Source organism: Dasypus novemcinctus, chromosome 1, assembly GCF_030445035.2.
Source record: "Dasypus novemcinctus isolate mDasNov1 chromosome 1, mDasNov1.1.hap2, whole genome shotgun sequence".
Classification (NCBI taxonomy): Eukaryota; Metazoa; Chordata; class Mammalia; order Cingulata; family Dasypodidae; genus Dasypus; species Dasypus novemcinctus.
Window position 1 is genome coordinate 129172815 of NC_080673.1, and position 19146 is coordinate 129191960.

General features: G+C 41.9%; 2 protein-coding genes across 23 annotated transcripts in view; one reads left to right on the forward strand and one right to left on the reverse strand.

Annotated features, from left to right (window-relative positions):
- CCDC158 (coiled-coil domain containing 158) overlaps positions 1 to 11941 on the forward strand; it is a 138475-nt gene extending 126534 nt beyond the window's left edge. For 9 of the 22 annotated variants that reach the window (XM_058296613.2, XM_071215967.1, XM_071215974.1 and 6 more), the window contains 4 exons: positions 1246 to 1313; positions 3383 to 3541; positions 5192 to 5291; positions 7422 to 7628. In XM_058296613.2, the coding sequence (XP_058152596.1) occupies positions 1246 to 1313; positions 3383 to 3541; positions 5192 to 5291; positions 7422 to 7521 (427 nt within the window). In that variant the 3' untranslated portion in view covers positions 7522 to 7628. Of the gene's footprint in view, positions 1 to 1245; positions 1314 to 3382; positions 3542 to 5183; positions 5292 to 7421; positions 7668 to 9580; positions 9909 to 11277 lie in introns of those variants that run through there. The other 13 variants (XM_071215964.1, XM_071215968.1, XM_071215978.1 and 10 more) reach the window with 4 other exon arrangements.
- Positions 11942 to 13060: 1119 nt separating this feature from the next.
- STBD1 (starch binding domain 1) lies at positions 13061 to 16163 on the reverse strand. The gene is made up of 2 exons (XM_004472589.5): positions 15869 to 16163; positions 13061 to 14062 (listed from the first exon to the last, which is right to left on the reverse strand). Exons 1-2 carry the CDS (start codon positions 16086 to 16088, stop codon positions 13230 to 13232), a joined length of 1053 nt encoding a protein of 350 aa, XP_004472646.1. The 5' UTR covers positions 16089 to 16163; the 3' UTR covers positions 13061 to 13229.
- Positions 16164 to 19146: the final 2983 nt, after the last annotated feature.

Here is a 19146-nt window from a genome sequence, read left to right on the forward strand (position 1 = left end):
CTTAATCACCAATCTCCCACAAATTCTAGTTATTTTCATGCATTGATTTCAAGTTAATCTGCCTAAAGCATACCTAAAACTATGTATATTCACCAACACCCAAACCTTCAAAGATTACCTGTTGCCTCTTGCAAGCAAGAATGAGTCCTTTGCCCTTATATACAAGACCTTCCACAATATAGCCACAATCTTCCTTTCCATGACTATTCTCTAATATAACTGTTCTCAAACTCTTTGGTCTTTGGACCCCTTCATATTCATCGGCATTATTGAATATCACAAAGAGCTTTTGTTTTTAGTGGTCATTTCCATTGCTGTTTTCACTATTAGAAAATAAAACAGACATTTTTAAAAATATTTAAACTATAACAAAGTAATACCATTATATGTTAGCATTAGTAACATTTTGTTATGGAAAATAACTCTTATTTTCCAAAACAAAAATGATTGAGAAGGCAATGTTGTACATTTTTGCAAACCTTTAATCCCTGGTTTAGAGACAGCTGGATCCTCATATATGCTTCTACATCTATTCTGTTGTGGTATTACATATCCTGCAGCCTCTGGAAAACTTCACCATGCACTTGTGAGAGACTGAGAGTCAAAAAGCAAATAGCATCTTAGAAAACAGTTTTGACCTAAAAAGAAGAAAACATAGTTTTGACCTTGTAAACCCCCTAGAAAGAAACTATCTTGACAAGTGCTGCCCAAGTATTCTCATACTGGTACCCAACCTACTGAGAACTATGTGGTTTATTTCAACTTACTGATTTAGGTAAATGTTATAGTTTTATAAACTGGTGCTATTAATGCTAAGAAGTTTTTAAATTTGTCTTTGTTTCTTTCATTTTTAAGTACATCATTAAGGTTGCATCTCTTGGAATCCATGAGAAAACTGATTTGGTTTTTATAGCTATCATTAGACAGAATGAGTTTTCCAACCAAGACTGTATATTATTATTTTTTCATTTTCATAGATACTGAGTGCTTAATGATAATGCAACTTTGACTCTAGTTCATAGGGTATTCTAGGATTCTCTATTTTGAGGTTATGATTATATTTGTCATACTGAGTTTATATTTTAAGTCTTCATATTTTGCCTGCATTAGCTTGCTTCTGTCCATACATCTTAGTGCTGTATTTGTGAAATATTCGCATTGCTGTCATTAGCTTGCTTCTGTCCATACATCTTAGTGCTGTATTTGTGAAATGGAATATTCGCATTGCTGTTATTATGCTTCCAGAGAGCCAATCACATTACACACTGGAGACCTGGAAGATCCTTCTAGTTGCTTCACCTTCCCATCTACAGGTGAGTTTTCAGTGAAAGCACAGAAATAGGACCTGCTTATAACCCTGCAATGGCTTCCCGTTTCTGTAAGAGAAAAGCCAAAGTCCTTACAGTAGCCTCTAAGCCCTCATTCACTCTCTGATCTCATTTCCTACTATTTCCCCCCTTCATTCATTCTGCTTTTTCTTTTCTCATCTGCTTGTTGATTTTCCTTGAGCATGCCAGACATGCTTCCATGTTAGGGCCTTCACACCCTCTTTATTCTCTCTGCATGACAAACTTCATCATATCCTTTAAAGTCTCTGCTCAGATGTCATATCTCAGTGAGCTCTGTCCTCCCATTTTATTTTAAAATTTCAACCTCCCCATGCTTCCTGACCCCCTTATTTTTCCTTTTTTCTCTTTTTGAAATTACACTTATTCTTTTATCATACTATATAACTTATTTCTGCTGTTCATTGTGTGTCATGTGTCTTTAACTGTTTGCTTCTCTGATGTATCTGAGGCACCCAGAACCTTCCTAACACATAGCAGGTGCTCAATAAATATTTATTGAATAGACAAAAGGAAAAGGAGAACTCAAAATGATGGTTGTCTGTATAATTTCCAAGGAATCATGGACATGAACTCCTTAAAAAACAAGGAGCTCAAGGGAAGAGATGAAAAGACAACAGAAAGTGTTGAAAAGCAAATTGACATAACTCAGACTAGAAGTATAAGAGGAAAATTAAACTATTACAGGAGGAAGTCATAAAATAAAAAATAGAATAGGCATGCCTGAAATCATAATTAGGGACATGATGGACTCCATAGTTAGGGATATAGAGAAAATTGGGCAAAAGTACATTCTAAAACTAAGAAAGATAAAAATTGTAAAGAATATGTTAGATTTAGAAGGCAGAGGCAAACCAACAAACATATAATTGGTTTTCTAATGTCAGAGAGCAAAGTAAATAGAAAACAATGAAACCAAGAAAATGATGATTATTCAACTAATTAGTTATAAATCTGGGGGAGCTGATGTGGCTCAGGCCATTGGGCACATACCTTTCATGTGGGTTGTCCTAGGTTCAGTTCCCGGAGCCTCCTGGAGAAGGTGAGAAAACAGAAGAGAGATAAATAAAGAAATATAAAGTAAATAAAGTTGTAAATCTGGACAGTAATAATGTATATAGGGGGAAATTGAAGTGAGGTAAAAAGAGATGGGAGGAAGACGAAGTTTCGAAATGTTCTTTTATAGAATAGTATTAGTATATATCTAAAGTCAAAGCACAGCATCCTTAAACAAAATAAATATGAATTCTCATTTTTCTATAATCTTTAACTTGGAAAAGAACTTTCAGTAACTAATATTTTAAAGAAAAGAGCATTTATGTAAAGCTAATCAATTCCTTCAAGTTTACCTCATTTATAAAATTTTTGCTATTGTTTTAGTGATTACCCTACCAAAGTCAGCTCTAACTTCATCTCCTCTGGCAGCTTTAAGATTGCTTGTCTTTGTATTTTTAGCAGTTTTATAATAATATGCCTAAATGTGGTTTTCTTTATATAAGAAAAACCTCTTCAGGGTTTGGAGTAATCTGTGGAAGTCTGTGCCTGATAACTCCATTATCTGGACCCTGTGCATCTATATCTATTGTCCTTATTTTTTCTCTTGGTTTTCTGCCATGTCATTTTGTCTCTTCATATGCTTAATTATTTTTATTGCACAACAGATATTATTTATGAAAAATTCTACAAATGATTTGAGGCTTAAAGTGAGGTTACCTTCCTCCAGAGACATCAATGCTTGTTTCTGACACGCATTTCAGGACACCAGCAATACCAGATCACTTTAATCTAATCAGGAATTGGGATATTTTTAAGCTAAACCTCAAGATCTACAAAGACAAGTCTGTTTCTTGTTCATCCTTATCTCTAAGGTATAGCCCTTTGCAATTCCAACCCAAAGCCTGAGTTATTTGCCAGAACACATCTTCTTACCCCCATTACTGACAGCATTTTTTTCCTGCAAGTTTCATTTTTAAGAGGTGCTGTATGCTATTTTTAATTAATTCTATCCTTTTACTTTTGTTCTTATATCATTTTAGCAAGTCCATCTGTAAAAAATACAGCTTCCCGTACATTCCATGCTTCTCCTAAGAAGTCTCCAGTGCACTTACTCCTAACAAGTTCCGTTGAAGATTTGGTAGGTTCTGCATCGCAATATAGATCCAGCAAACCTGTTCATCCATCTGATTCTGTTAAAGGTAAGTATGGTTTGATATTATGGATGAAATTAATTGATTTCCTACTTTAGTGAATTGCAAGTTCTTTTCCATACTCAGAAGTTATAAGGTTTTGCAGCTGTTCCTATATACTAGCTCTAATTGATGCTATGTCTTATTTAAATACTGTAGATTTTTTATACACACGCACCCCTTAGTAAATATGCATAAATATTTTATATAAATATTATCCCTATTTTTCTCTGATATGAATAACCAATTTCTTTTCTCCATTTTATTATAAGATTTTGAGTCTTCTCTTAAATGCTGTGAATGACTTTTGTTTCCTATTTATATTCCCTAAAATCATGGCTCTTCTTCAGTCTCTACCTATGTAAAGTACAAGTATCTATCATGCAAGCTCATAAAAATTTTTTTTTTATTTTAAGTGCATTTGTTAATCAGGCAGATCGGAAAAATGATTTTATTTATCCTAAGTGCCTGATGTATAAATCGTGTTAAATACATATGCACTGACTTGACCTTGAAATTTTTATCATATGTGACAATGAGTCAAACAGCCCCAGTGCTTTATGGCATTATTCCCCTTGATAAAGAATAAATTGGGAAAGTTATTGCATCATTGTCAAGTCAGTTCTTAATCTTTTGAAACGATATGCCTTACACATTTCTAGAGTCTAAAAATAACATGAAAGTGAGAACCTAATCACAGATTTTAGTAAATTTTCTTTTTTCCTCCTTTTTGTCTCCATTTCTTATGTTTCTAAGTTATTCATTTAGAATTTATTATTTAACTAGTAGAGCAGTGATTATTGCAGGGTAGAGCAGTACTACTTGTCACCTCGTTATGATTTTTTGCCTCCTAATAACATAGCATTGTCTTTTTCCTCCCTATTTTCAGATACTCACCAGACAGCAAATATTTCATGTTATCTTAAAATCTCTCTCTTTAAGAATATCAGTGTTTCTCATCCTCTTGAACTAAAATAATTTCTTTAATACTAAATTCTGTAATGAAAGGATGTTTTTTGGTAGGAAAAAACAGCCACCAAATAATATTCTCAAGATTATATGGCAAGTCAGGGGCTAATATCCCAAAATTAAAATCTTCGTATTACCAGCCACATATTTTTTACTTTGAAGGCTTAGTGCACGTATTAGGGAATAGTTCACGCATCTCGGGCCCCTCTTTGGTTACTATTGCCACATTTGTTCTAGATTCATTGTTGCTATGTCAGCATGCATACTACCCTTGCCTACTGTATCATACCATCCTCAGCTCAAGTGGGAGCTATCTTCATACTCTTTCAAAAATGTTGCAGATGTCAGTAGTAGATCTTGCTGTCTTAAACCTTAAGTTAACAGGGATGCTCAGATGTGCTATGAAAAAGCAGTCATTTATAATGCAGAATGAATCATTAAATTTGAAATACTTTTCTCACCCATCTCATATAATGCTTTGTAATTAAATAATTGTAAAATGGATTAGTCTGAAACAAAATCAAATAAGCGAGTATTGCATTATTTATAAAATATCCATTTTCTTTATTTTAAAATATTAGTGCTATTTTAAAGTAAAAGTTGTTTAACCTATAATCAGAAGATTTCTAAAAAGAAATTTTGGATAGACTTTTAATATCACATCTAAGCAATTTTCTAATAGCTTCACAGTCTCAGCCAATAGAAACAACAGGAAAAACATGCAGGAAGCTCCAGAACAGACTGGAAAGCTTACAAAATCTGGTAGAAGATTTACAGCTGAAAAACCAAGGTACAGTATGCATTTCTGGAATGGTCCCTCTTGCTTGTGAGAATATTTACCTTCCCTTCAGGTTAAGCCTCCTAACTTCTATTTGCCTGCTGCAGAGGATACTGAATTAGCAATTCAGAAACCTTAATCAAAGCATGAGGGTCTTAGCCATGACTAACCCCTGGATTAATGGTGTGACCTTGGGCATGTCATCTTAGCCCTGCTCTACATTTTTATGTAGTAGGAATAATCATGTGAGATCTCCCTATTATAATATGAAATTGTAAGAGAAAAATAGAGTTATGAATAAAATTGAATTTTTAATGTTCTAAAAGCATTTTTTTGAGTTAATACTGTGACCAACCTTTAGTAGAATATACATTTTGAGTAGTTTTTCACATGGGACTTTCCTATACACTATATTTCTTGTAGGTTTATAGAAAATCATTTGCATGAGAGTAGAGAGGATAAGATTACAGTTGATGCCAGAAAACAAAATAATGACAGTTAATACGCAGGCTTTTAAATTAGAATTGTGTTGTAAGACCATGCTCCCCAAATGAATCACAAATTAAAAAGATAAGCCATTTTTAAATATACTAAAGCTATTTGAATGATGAATCATTGTAATCTGCAGCTGATGAGCAACTATTCTGGGCATAACTTCTAAGTACATGGATATGAGAGGGCTGTCATGTTTTATGCTTTTCTAACATAACTTCATGAATCCAGGAACCTTTGTCAGAGAAAAATCAGTTTTGGAATACATATGTTGTTTTTCTTTCATCTTTCCATCCCTAGAAAATATGTCACTGGATGAATGAAAATAAATATTTTCTGAGAACAAATCAGTATCAAAATAAATTTAACATTATTAATAATAGCTTTTAGTATTTACTGAGCACTTACCACTATGTGCGAGGCCCTGTCCTCCGTGCTAATCTTATTTTTTCTTCATAAGAGCCTCATGATAGCACTGGGCTGTGTGTATTATATCATTTGAAAATGAGAAATCTGAAGATAAGAGAATGATAAGTCACTAAGTTCTAAGTCACACAATAAGTAGTAGAGCTGGGACTTGATTCCTGCAATTTCTGACTCCAAAACTTCACTTTTTAAAAAAATATACTGAGTTTTTATCAAATGGTTCTTAAAAGAAATTCCAAATCCTTTATGATAGCCCTACATCCCTGTGTATATAAACATCAGGAAATGTGTTTGATTTTAAGTTTGTTGTGAGTTTTTTAAAGGAAGATGCATTGTCTTATTAGCTCCATTTTTTTTTCATACTTTGACTTATAGTTCTGAGTTGATCTGATTAATGCCACCATGTAATAATCCAAGTGGAAGCCATATTGTATTTACTTAAAAATAAAAAGATCTTTTTATTGGATAGGAATGTCTCTGGAATATACTGAAACAATTATCTTTGGATAGAATTTTGGGAGCATGTCTCAAAATACACTCTCTTTAACCAGAAATTCATTTCTAGCAATTTATTGTACAGGAAATTGTTGTACAAATGCACAAAAATCTATATGCAAAAGTATTTACTACGGCATTGTTTATAAAGGAAAAAAAAGGAAACAGTCTTTTAAAAATGTATTTACTAACATCTTAGTACATACATATTATGAAATACTGTGCAATCATAACACCCATAAGCTAAACTGGGAAGATGCTGACATTTTGTAAATGAAAATAGCGAGCTGCAGAACAATTTATACCATATGTTTCCATATGTTTAAAGAAGAAAAAATGTGTGTGTACACAATATTCACCAAATTGCTCACAGTGATAACATCTGAGAGTGCATTCTGCAGACTGAGGGAACAGAGACTGACTCATGTTCCTTTTTGTGCCCTTCTCAAGTGTTGAAATTATTTACAATTATTAATAATATGTATTACTTCGTAATAATTATTATCTTTCATTTAAAACAACTTAAGGAGTAGAATAAAAAGTTACCCTTAGAACTGTTCCATAACACCAGGCTTTTAAAAAATATGCTACTTTGCAATTTTTAAGGACTTCCTGAGTTCAGAATGTACCTATCCTATAATAACAAGCTGACCTTTTAAGAAGCACATGGTAGAATTTAAAACCAAAGCAGATTTTGCTATTCTAACTTTGTTTCATCAACATTTTCAGCAATGTCTTCAATGATCAGAAATCAAGAAAAGAGGATACAGAAAGTGAAAGACCAGGAAAAAATGTTACTAAAATGATGCATTGCTTGCCTATTCTTTAGAGGATTGATGCCCAATTAATTGTGGTATTACTCGTAATTAGTGCCCTGTGTACTTTTTTTCTTTTTATGTGAATGTTTAATAAAAGATACCCTCTCCTGTAACTCTATTTTTAAATAAACTATTCTTGAATGCTCTCGCAGTAAAACTTTGCACAGTACTCTCAAGGTTTAAAACTATTCTATATTATAAGGTATTAATCTGTGCTGTTAATACCAATGTTGGAATATTTATGTATCTTTGCTTTCTTTAATGGTACCAAGACTATAAAGTGCAAGCTTTTTTTCAGCTTTAAAAAAAAAAAACATCTTAGGAGGTAAAAAACTTTTTCATATAAATAACAGATGTGATATAATGGCCAGGACAGAAGGACAAATTTCAAAGTACTGACAGGGACTCCTTTTGTGACCCTGAATTCACTGTTTGTTTTGTCAATATCAGTGAAGGTAATCAAATAACAAAATGTTGGTGTCCCCATTCAAATTTTCAGGAAAGATTGACCTTTCAACTTATTAATAACTGTAAAGAAAATTAGGAAAATTTTGTCACTCTTTTTTTTTAACTACTTTTTTTCTTTCCCTTCCCCCCCAATCCCCCCCCAGCCCCAGTTGTCTGTTCTCTGTGTCTATTTGCTGCGTCTTCTTTTTTTTTTTTTTTTTTAAAGATTTATTTGTTTATTTAATTTCCCCCCCTCCCCTGGTTGTCTGTTCTTGGTGTCTATTTGCTGCGTCTTGTTTCTTTGTCCGCTTCTGTTGTCGTCAGCGGCACGGGAAGTGTGGGCGGCGCCATTCCTCAGCAGGCTGCTCTTTTCACGCTGGGCGGCTTTTCCTCATGGGCGCACTCCTTGCGCGTGGGGCTCCCCCACGCGGGGGACACCCTTGCGTGGCACGGCACTCCTTGCGCGCAGTCCTCACGGGCGCACTCCTTGCGCGTGGGGCTCCCCCACGCGGGGGACACCCTTGCGTGGCAAGGCACTCCTTGCGCGCGTCAGCACTGCGCATGGCCAGCTCCACACGGGTCAAGGAGGCCCGGGGTTTGAACCGCGGACCTCCCATATGGTAAACGGACGCCCTAACCACTGGGCCAAAGTCCGTTTCCCTGCTGCGTCTTCTTTTGTCCACTTCTGTTGTTGTTAGCGGCACGGGAATCTGTGTTTCTTTTTGTTGCGTCATCTTGTGTCAGCTCTCCGTGTGTACGGCGCCATTACTGGGCAGGCTGCACTTTCTTTCGCGCTGGGCGGCTCTCCTTCTGGGGCACACTCCTTGTGCGTGGGGCTCCCCCACGCGGGGGACACCCTTGCGTGGCAAGGCACTCCTTGCGCGCGTCAGCACTGCGCATGGCCAGCTCCACACGGGTCAAGGAGGCCCGGGGTTTGAACCGCGGACCTCCCATATGGTAAACGGACGCCCTAACCACTGGGCCAAAGTCCGTTTCCCTGCTGCGTCTTCTTTTGTCCACTTCTGTTGTTGTTAGCGGCACGGGAATCTGTGTTTCTTTTTGTTGCGTCATCTTGTGTCAGCTCTCCGTGTGTACGGCGCCATTACTGGGCAGGCTGCACTTTCTTTCGCGCTGGGCGGCTCTCCTTCTGGGGCACACTCCTTGTGCGTGGGGCTCCCCTATGCAGGGGACACCCTTGCGTGGCAGGGCACTCCTTGCGCGCATCAGCACTGCACATGGGCCAGCTGCACACGGGTCATGGAGGCCCGGGGTTTGAACCGCCCTAACCACTGGGTCCACTTCTCAATTTTGACACTCTAACAAGAGTGTAACTTCTACAGATTGGATTCAGTCTGCCTCAATTTGATTTTTTTTTTTTTCCTGAGATACCAGGGCCAGGGATTGAACCCTCTACCTCTTATGTAGGAAGCCAGCACTCCATGAATGAGCCAGATCCACATTGGCTCCCCTGAGTTGGTTTTTTTCATTTGTTAGCTTGCTGTTTTGTTGGCTTTTTCTTTCTTTTTCCTTCCCCCCTCCCTGTTGTTTTTGTTATCTGTGTCCATTAGCTGTGTGATCTTCAGTATCTATTTCTCTTTTTGTCTTCTCGTCTTTTTCCTCTAGGATTCACCAGGATTCCATCCTGGAACCTCTGATGTGGAGAGAGGTTCCCTGTCAATTGCGACACCTCAGTTCCTGGTCTCTGCTGCACTCCACCTTGACTCTCTCCTTCGTCTCTCGTTGCATCATCGTCTTGCTTCATGATTCACTTGTGCAGGCACTGGCTCACCATACAGGCACTTGGCTTGCTGTGCAGGCACTGGCTTACTACGTGGGCACTCACGTGGGCACTTGGCTCACCAAGCTGGTACTGGCTTGCCGCATGGGCACACTTTCTCCTCTTCTTCTTCGCCAGGAGGCCCCAGGGATCAAATTTGGTTCCTCCCATATGGTAAGCGGAGGCTTTATAACTTGAGCCACATCCACTTTCCTGTTTTGTTGTTTCTATGTGGCACCGAGGACCGAACCCATGACCCCCCATGTGGGAAGCAGGTGCTCAACTGCTTGAGCAACATCTGCTCCTCTTAGATTTTTCTTTTTTTCTTTTTCTTTTAAAGATATTATTTTTATTTTTCTCTCCCCCTCCTCCCTGTTGTCTGCTCTCTGTGTCCATTTGCTGTGTGCTCTTCTGCATCCATTTGCATTGTCAGGTGGCACTAGGAAACTGCATCTCTTTTTTGTTGCGTCATATTGCTGCATCAGCTCTCTGTGTGTGCATTGCCACTCCTGGGCAGGCTGCACTTTTTTCACGTGGGGTGGCTCTCCTTGCAGGGCGCATACCTTGCACATGGGGCACCCCTACACGGGGGTACCCCTGAATGGCACAGCACTCCTTGCGTGCAGCAGCACTGCGTGTGGGCCACCTCACCACATGGGCCAGGAGGCCCTGGGTATTGAACCCTGGACCCTCCATATGGTAGACAGATGCTCTATCAGTTGAGCCATGTCCACTTCCCTTAATTAGATTTTAATATTTATGTTTTGTATGTGAACCAAATAAAAGAAGACCAGAACCAAAAATGTTTCAATTTTGCCAAAAACCATCAAGGACAATGTGGCAGATATCTAGCTGACCAAAAAGAAAAAGAAAAAGGTGTTCCCCTCCCATAGTACAGAATTGTTACTAAGAGGCAGCTGCCCATCTAGGGATCTATCTCCCAGCCCCACCCTACCACCCCCACCTCATATCTTGGAGGTAGTAGCCATTTGACCCAATCTCATGGTTAGAATGTGAGCAGAACAATATATGGCACTTCAGGGTCAAAAGGGTTTTTATTTATTTATTTATTTAAACCTTTTTTTTTTTAAGATTTATTATTTTTTTTATTTCTCCCTCCCCCCGGCCCCCCCCCCCAGTTGTCTGCTCATTCGCTGTGTGCTCTTCTGTGACTGCTTCTATCCTTATCAGCGGCACCGGGAATCTGTGTTTCTTTTTGTTGCATCATCTTGCTGTGTCAGCTCTCCATGTGGGCGGCACCATTCCTGGGCAGGCTGCACTTTCTTTTGCGCTGGGTGGTTCTCCTTCCAGGGCGCACTCCTTGCGAGTGGGGCTCCCCTATGCGGGGGACACCCCTGCATGGCATGGCACTCCTTACGCGCATTAGCACTGCATGTGGGCCAGCTCCACACGTGTGAACTGCGGACCTCCCATGTGGTAGGCAAACGCCCTATCCCTTGGGCCAAGTCTGCTTCCCAAAAGGGTTTTTAATAAATATTTGTTTTTCCTCACTTTATTTCCTACTCCATGGGCTGGTGCAAAGAGCACTGAAGCCCTAGGTGATGGGAGAGCCAGGACAGAGCGAGCCTCGGTGACAGTCTCTGCAAGGAGAGCTGCCCTCTGACCAGGAATACCCACCTCTGTTAAGGAGCAACAGATTGACTTCTATTACCAAGCAAGAAATAAACTATTGTTGTAGCCCTCTTAGATGTACAGTGTCTGTTACAGCACCTGGCGTCATTAACCATTGCAGATAAAAGCTGTCTAAACAGGGCATGTGTCTCTGCCCTAAATGACATTCATGTTAGCATTCTGCGTGCCAATTTCAAATAACAGTTTTTAAAAATATAAAGTTCAGTTTATTTCAGTATATTTCAACTCTTAAATCAGTTGGCTCTATTAAAAGGTTTTTAAAATCTCATCATATATTGATAAAATAGTTGACAGAATTCTAAATATATTTTTTACTTTTACCTAAAGGAATACTCAGGCATCCTGGGCAGTAATGTATGCAGAATGTATGTACAGATAAATGCTGTCTGCAGACCTCATTGATAAAATATAAAATTTATTATGAAGTTTGTCAAAAGTGTATATGAATTTAACATAAAAGTGCCATGAGCCAAAAACTATAGTTCATTTAAGCACTTTCTAACATCGTTTTGAGTTTATGCTTTTGAATAAAATTGTCTGTTACCAGGATTAAACATTATTTCTCCAATAGCTGTAATGTATTAAAAGTAGTTCTAACATGTAAGAATTCATTTTTATGTAGAAACATGCTGAGTTTTTCTCAAAGCAAAGGTGAAGTTTTGAAAGAAATATTTCAAACCTTTTCTCCAATGGGAAGGGAAAAAGTTTTGTGTATGTCTTCTAAGCCTCATGTTTGCTTTTCTGTCTTTTATTACTAGAGGCAAAGAAAATATTAGTATTTTACCTCTAAGTTATTGTGGTACTAAGATTTAAATAATTCAGACATTTAGTAAAGGTATTAAAACAGGTTTATTATTTATTCAGTTATAACTACTTAAAGTTTAAATGTTTATTTCTTCTCAGAGTGAAGATATACTTCTGTATTACTTACTATACTGCTATAAATTTGTTACCCAAGATAGCTATTGGTCTGAGAGAAGGGAGTGAAGGATGGAAACAATCGCTATAGGAGAGTCCATCTGCTCAACCATTCAGATCTGGTGTGAGAAGGGAGGGGTGGTGGGAAAGAGGATCCCACGAAAGCCCCCCTGTATAAATGAGAGGTGTGTCCCTCCCTGGAGTCCAGGCTGTACTTGCACCTCTCAGTTCTCTAAGAGGTGTCGTTCGGGCCACCTCGCTCAGCCCATACCCCTCCCCCCACCCAGGTTCCCTTTCTTCATGGACTTCTCCATTGACTAACTCTGATGAGGCCTCTTGTTTCTACACCAGCCTTAGAACATTTAGTCAGATACACATTCTGCCTTGAAAGCCATTCCTGGCAGGTAGAGTCAAGCAGAAAACATTGGAGAGTCTTAAAGCATTACTTCATACCCTTCTGATCACATCCAGGGACCGGCTATTTCTGATCACAGTTCATAAGGTGTTAACTGTTTTTCTGTACCAGGAGGAAATTAGCTGATCTATGGAGAAGGCATGTTTTACGCTGTCGGTGTAAGAATCCTCCAGAGGCTCAAGCTTGAACTCTGCCGTCAGCTAGTTTCTATGCTCCATGACCACAATCTGTACCTTGAAGCTTAAGCAAGTCACTCGCCATTTCTCACCTAAAGTAATGATACATCAGCACAAATCCATCCATCAGTGCCACAGGAAAAAGTCCACACTTATCACAAGTATCACCTTCACATATTTATTTCTGTACATTAGACAAAAGCCACTAGCAAATTTGAAACTATAAATTTGCAGTCACACTTCTTCATCTTATTTTAAGTTACTCAGTGTACTCGACAAACTTAGCTTCTTCCCCATTCCGTATCAACCTCTCAAATACCTTTGCAACTCAAATCAGTGAATCCCCCACCACTCTTGAACCACTTTATCCTCAAGGCCAGTCTCTAGGAATCTATTGCTGCATTCTTCCCAGCGGATAACCTCTCCATTCTCTACCACCACAAACTTCCACTCCACTACTGTACTTGCTGGCAGGGAAACAGAATGAGACCAGAACCCTTCCTTGCTATACTGGAGTGGGATGTATGTGTTCCATCTTCCAAGATTCTCGTGGTCTCCAGTTACGGCAATGGATTGCACATCAGTGCTTGTGATGTAGTGGACTTGGAATTTGACATTAACTTGCTGAGACTCTGAAGAGATTGATATTACCTTTTCTGTTTTTATATTTACTTCCTGACCTCTTGCTTCTGCAGCAGAACTTCTGCCATCGTCCATACCCTGGTTGGGGCCTAGCACTGGGGCCTCAAGACTGCCACTCAAACCAACATCTCCCCAAGATGAGTGTCTGGACACCATTTCCCAGTCCTCACGGTCATCCAGGTCCTGACCGTCCAGCTGTGCAAGGCCTACTTCTTTAGCTTTGTCCATGAGCAGGTTGCTAGAAGGCAACTTCCCTGCAAAACATGTAGCTGCTTTTGCAGAGGTTTCTTGTCCTTTTTGGAAGCTTTCGTTTCCTGAAACTTCAGAGTAACTCCTAGAAATACCAATCTCAGAGGGAGCTAGAGATTCTGTGTCTGGCAACTGTCCAGAAGGAACATGCTGTCTTGAATTGTCACAGTTACCATTTTTCCCAGAAGGACTCTGTAGTATCCCTGCTGCTTCCTGCAGGTTACCAAGGCCTTTGGTCTCTGAAATCAAACATCCATTGCTTTCTTGAAGATGCTCTAAGAAACAAAAACATACTAGTGTTAGGTGCCTCACAAGAGAAAAAGTTAGGCTAAGAAAATAGACGATTATCAAAAGTTTTACTGCTATATGCACTTTCATAAAATCCCTCTTAAAATCAAGTACTTGAGAATATACATGTATATCCAACAGTAAAAGGCACATCCAGGAGTGTCAGTGTTCTAGCACAACAGGGTGAATGAAGTGGCAGGTTGTAAGGCAGAGTGTAACTCTCACTGTCTTCAATCCCAACAGTCTGGGTCAAACTGGCATGCAACCAAAATCAAGATGTTTGGCTCCTATCATCAGAAGTGTTGTCAAGCCTGTGGGGCAAAGGGCCACATAACCACCCTACACATCAGAAAAGTGCACTTTCTCTCCCAGGAAATGAGTGTAGGCCAGGTATCATCTCTCACCCTGCATGTGAGTAGACAAGCAGCAGCTGTCATTGTGGGGGGATACAAAGGACAGCAGTTCACCACTGGTTTAAACTGGGGGTGGGGTGATGCGGGAAGAGGGCTGGTTTGCTAGTCTCATGCATCAGGAACCTCTTCAACAGAACAGGATTTTGCATCCCCTCTGCTGTACACTGAAAAAATTTTAATGTTCTCAAAAGTACACAATGTAAGCTCCCTAAGTTTCCTTCTAGCTATATCATTTGCAGTCCAAGTAGTTTCTCAAAGCTTAAAAACTCCAAAAATCATACAATCAGGGTTTGGGTTATTTTGGCAGGCGGGGGGAGGGTTTGGGGGCAATCTTATTTCCTTCTATTTCTTTATAGTAATAGAGTTGAAAGTGAGACCTGAACAAATATTATTCTGAGTTCCCAATTTTTAAACTTAAAATCTAGAGGCTGGCCTTAAGAAAAATAAATGAGCTCTGTGCTTATCCCAAACTAATGGCACAAAAAGCACACAGGCAGATTTTCATATGGCTACACATGAACACCACCCCTAAAAATAAAGTTTACAGATGTTATTTTCACCATTAGGCTGGAGTCCAGGTTTAGGCAGCTTGCCAAGGAAGGGCACTGGAGAGTAAAGTTTTCTGCCCGTGCTGGCTCTCTGCCTAGCCTACAGTCTCTAAAATGTAGATTTAAACCTAAATGTCAGTCCTCATCGGAGCTGGGTGCCCTATTATGTACCAAAAGAGAAGGCGGGTGGCTTCCTTTACCCGGGATTAGACCAACCCACACTGTCTGCTGGGAGCTTGGGGAGAGGAGATAGTTCTGGAACGCGCGGAACCCCAGGCCTTCCTGGACAGAGTCCAGCCTGAACTTTGCCTTCCCAACAGAAGCGTCCAGTTAACCCGAGGCCCCGAGGCGCTCGCACTGTGGGTGTTCCCAGGCGCAGTTCTGGGATTGAGAAAATGTCCCTGCTCGGCCAGAGGCTGAAGAGGGTTGTAGGGTGAAGAGGCCTCTTTTCCAACGCCCGGGACAGGGCGCCGCCCTGCAGCAGCCCGCACTGCACCAAGCGCAGCCACGGAAGGCCCGTCCCGACCGGAGGGAAAGGGGCAGGTCCTCAGGCGCGGACCCCGGGGACAGACACTCAGCAGAGTGTGGCCCTTGGAGGGCTCGGCCAGGGCATCTCCAGGACCTCCTTGTAGGGTACGAAACTTGCCCGGCGCGTGCGCATCAGCCCGGGAAGCCGGGGTCGTGAGGCAAGTCCTGCTTCCAGCAGGGGCAGCTCGTTCGCGGGGAGAGGCCGCTAGGAACGCTCGAGGCGGGACCCCAGCCCCACCCCCTACCTCGGTGAAGTTCAAGGTCCCTGGCAAAGCAGCCCTCGAGGCGCAGAGTGGAAGAATACCTGGTTTCGTGACCAGCTCCAGCCTGGAAGGTCCAGGACTCAGGGTCCCGCCGCCACCCTGATCGCCTCCCGGAACCGCAGTTTCCCCAAGAGGGGCGTCCTTCTTCTGCTCCGTGCCCCCCTCATTCCCCGCGTCCCCAGCGCCACCCCGCAGCAGCCAAACGAAAAGCGCTCCAGCCAGACCTCCTCCGACCAGCAAGGCGGACCAGACGGCGCCCATGGCTGGGAAGCCGCAGCTGCGAGCGGCGACGGCGGCGGGCCCCGGGTCACGCGGCAGAGCCACACCCACCGCGCGCTCCCGCCTTTTAAGGCCGCGGGCGGCGGGCGCTCCAGCGCCGAGCCCTGCCCTCGCGCAACTACATCCAACTTTCCCGGCCCCGCCCCGCTCCCCGCCCCGGGGCTGCGGCCCCAGGATGCCGCCCACGCCCGGCCGAGCGCGCGCGCCGGGTCCCCCACTTGTGCCAGACGCTGGCGCGCGAGGGCGGCGGCTCCCGGCTCCACGCGTGCCCCGCGTGCGTGAAGAGCCTGATTGCGCTCAGCCACGCGGACAAGCGCCGGGCGGGCCCACAGCCCCGCCTAGGCCCCCGGCCCCCGCAGCCCCCTGAAGCTCAGCGGCGGCGCGGCTACCTGGAGGCACAGAGTTTCCAGGAACTTGGGCTCGGGAGAGGCTGATGCGGGTGGTTGGCGCTTGGGCCTGGGGCTGTAGAGGCCGCGCTGCCGGGTGTGAGCCACAGCAGCTTGAATCCAGTCCCACTTGGGTTTCTACGAACACGGGTGTTGATTGGCTGTAGTCCTGTTCTCCATAAAATAGTTTGAGTTGCTTAGTTTGATAAAAGTGCCCAATTTGTTTTGAAGTGAAAACGAAGCCTAAAACTGTAACTGAAAGCCAAGAATGAACAAATAATAATGATTACAAAATCATTATATTGAAGCCTTTGTATCCTAAAACAGCAAAAGAATATTATCTGAAGTTGCTGGAACTGGCTGGATTTAGCCCAGTCCTGCTGTTGTGGTGGTCATTCTAAATGGGTCTCCCGTGTTTACAGTTCCTGGACTTAGTCTCCCTTGTGTGTGCTTGCTATTGTGAGTGACTCTGGACTGAACTTACCTTTTTTTATGGTTGTTTCAGACAACCAGTAGGCTCAGCCCTGTGTATACTTGCGGTTATGATGGTAACCACTCTACCTTCCCGTTTAAATCCATAAAAGCTCCCACTCCCCTAGATCAGGGAAGGCAGATTTGAGAGACCTGGTCTCCAGTCCGTCCCCTGGTGTTAATAAATCTGCTTTGTCTCGTGACCACCTTGGTGTTGGCTCCAATTCAACTGCTCTGGCCAAGAACCCAGAGGGACCCCTGTGGAGCTGCCTTCAATTTGGCATCCCAGGTGGGACCCTACAGCCTCCGGGGAGATCACTGCCTGGTGCAATCCTCAGTCTTCCGGGTTGGATATCCCCTTTTCCAGCCTGGAAGCCACCAGAGTGCTTTTACTCTGAGGACTGAGGAGTGGGATCTCCCCGCTGGGCATCAAGGATCCTGAAAGCAGGAGGTGATGAGAGAAACCAGTTTTCCCTGAGACTTCAATGACCTCAGTGAGTATAAAATCAACTTGGTTTTGGTTTCCTAGATTTTGGTTTTGGGGTGATGGTTTCAATCTCCTGCTAAAGCTGTAAGCAGCAAGCCTGCACTTGGCTACTTGGATTTTAGGCTTCTAGGTTTCTAGTTTTAGGGATGGAATGGGTCTAAGCACTGCGAGTTGGAATCCCACCCACAGACCCCTTGCCATCCACAGGGAACAGCCGGGAGATATAGGAGACCTCGCCATTGGGACTGAGCTTAAAGGAAATGTACTGGGATTGGCTTTACTCATCCCACGTCTGTCTGGAAGTCAAAAGGGGAATAAGCAAAGCTCTGAAGTAAAAGAAAATGTTGTGGATTGCATTTTAAATCATTGGGAACAACTTGGTTATAAGTCAATAATAAAAAGAACAAAATTTTGTGATCACAGTGCAGATAGCCTTCAAAGAGATCTTTTTAAGATTTATTTTTTATTTATTTCTCTCCCCTTCCCCCGGCCCCCCCCCCCAGTTGTCTGCTCTCTGTGTCCATTCGCTGTGTGTTCTTCTGTGACCGCTTCTATCCTTATCAGCGGCACAGGGAATCTGTTTTTCTTTTTGTTGTGTCATCTTGTGTCAGTTCTCCGTGTGTGCAGCACTATTCCTGGGCAGGCTGCACTTTCTTTCGCACTGGGCAGCTCTCCTTACAGGGTGCACTCCTTGCGCGTGGGACTCCCCAACATGGGGACACCCCTGCGTGGCACGGCACTCCTTGTATGCATCAGCGCTGCGCATGGGCCAGCTCCACACGGGTCAAGGAGGCCCGGGGTTTGAATCGCCAACCTCCCATGTGGTAGGCAGATGCCCTATCCATGGGGCCAAGTCCGCTTCCCTAGAGATCTTTTGAATATAATGTTATTTTACAGTTTAACTTATTTTGTAAGAGAATAAGAATTATAAGTCAAATTAGTGAGTTTTGTGTTTTTGTTTATGTCTAATTCTCTATCTGTATCTATTTGTTCAATGTATATTTTCATACCTCCAGATGATAATATTAAATTAGCAAATGAAAATGCTTAAAAGAGCTCTATTCAGGGATGTGGCTTAAGTGATTGAGCTCCCGCCTGCCACATGGGAGGTCCATGGTTCAGTTCCTAGTGCCTCCTAAAGAAGACAGTGGGCTGGCATAATAGGCAGGTGCGGTAAGCTGACACAACAAAATGGCAGAACAAGAGGCACAAGAAGAAAAACACAATGAGAGAGACAATAAAGCAGGGAGCAGAGGTTCCCAGTGCTTCCTAAAGAGAACGAGGAGGATGGCAAGTTGGCACGACAGGTAGGTGTGACGGGCAGGTGCAGCGAGCTGATGCAACAAGATGACGCAAAAAGAGACATGAGGAAAAACATAATGAGAGACACAACAAAGCAGGGAACAGAGGTGACTTAAGCAATTAGGTTCCTGGTACCTCCTAAAGAAACAAAGAAGATGAACAGACACAGCAAGTGCAAACAACAAGGGGGTGGGAGAGATAAATAAAATAAATCTTAAAAAAAAATGTTTATAGAAAATAAAATTTAATTTTAAAAAAGAGCTCTATTCAAATTGTTAAATGCTGATATATGTAAATGAATATTCCTGGAGCCCAAATTAGAAAGTCAAACAGGATGAAAACAGTCATATAAAATCTGACTAAAGAAACTATTTAAAAGAAGAAAAAAAAAAAC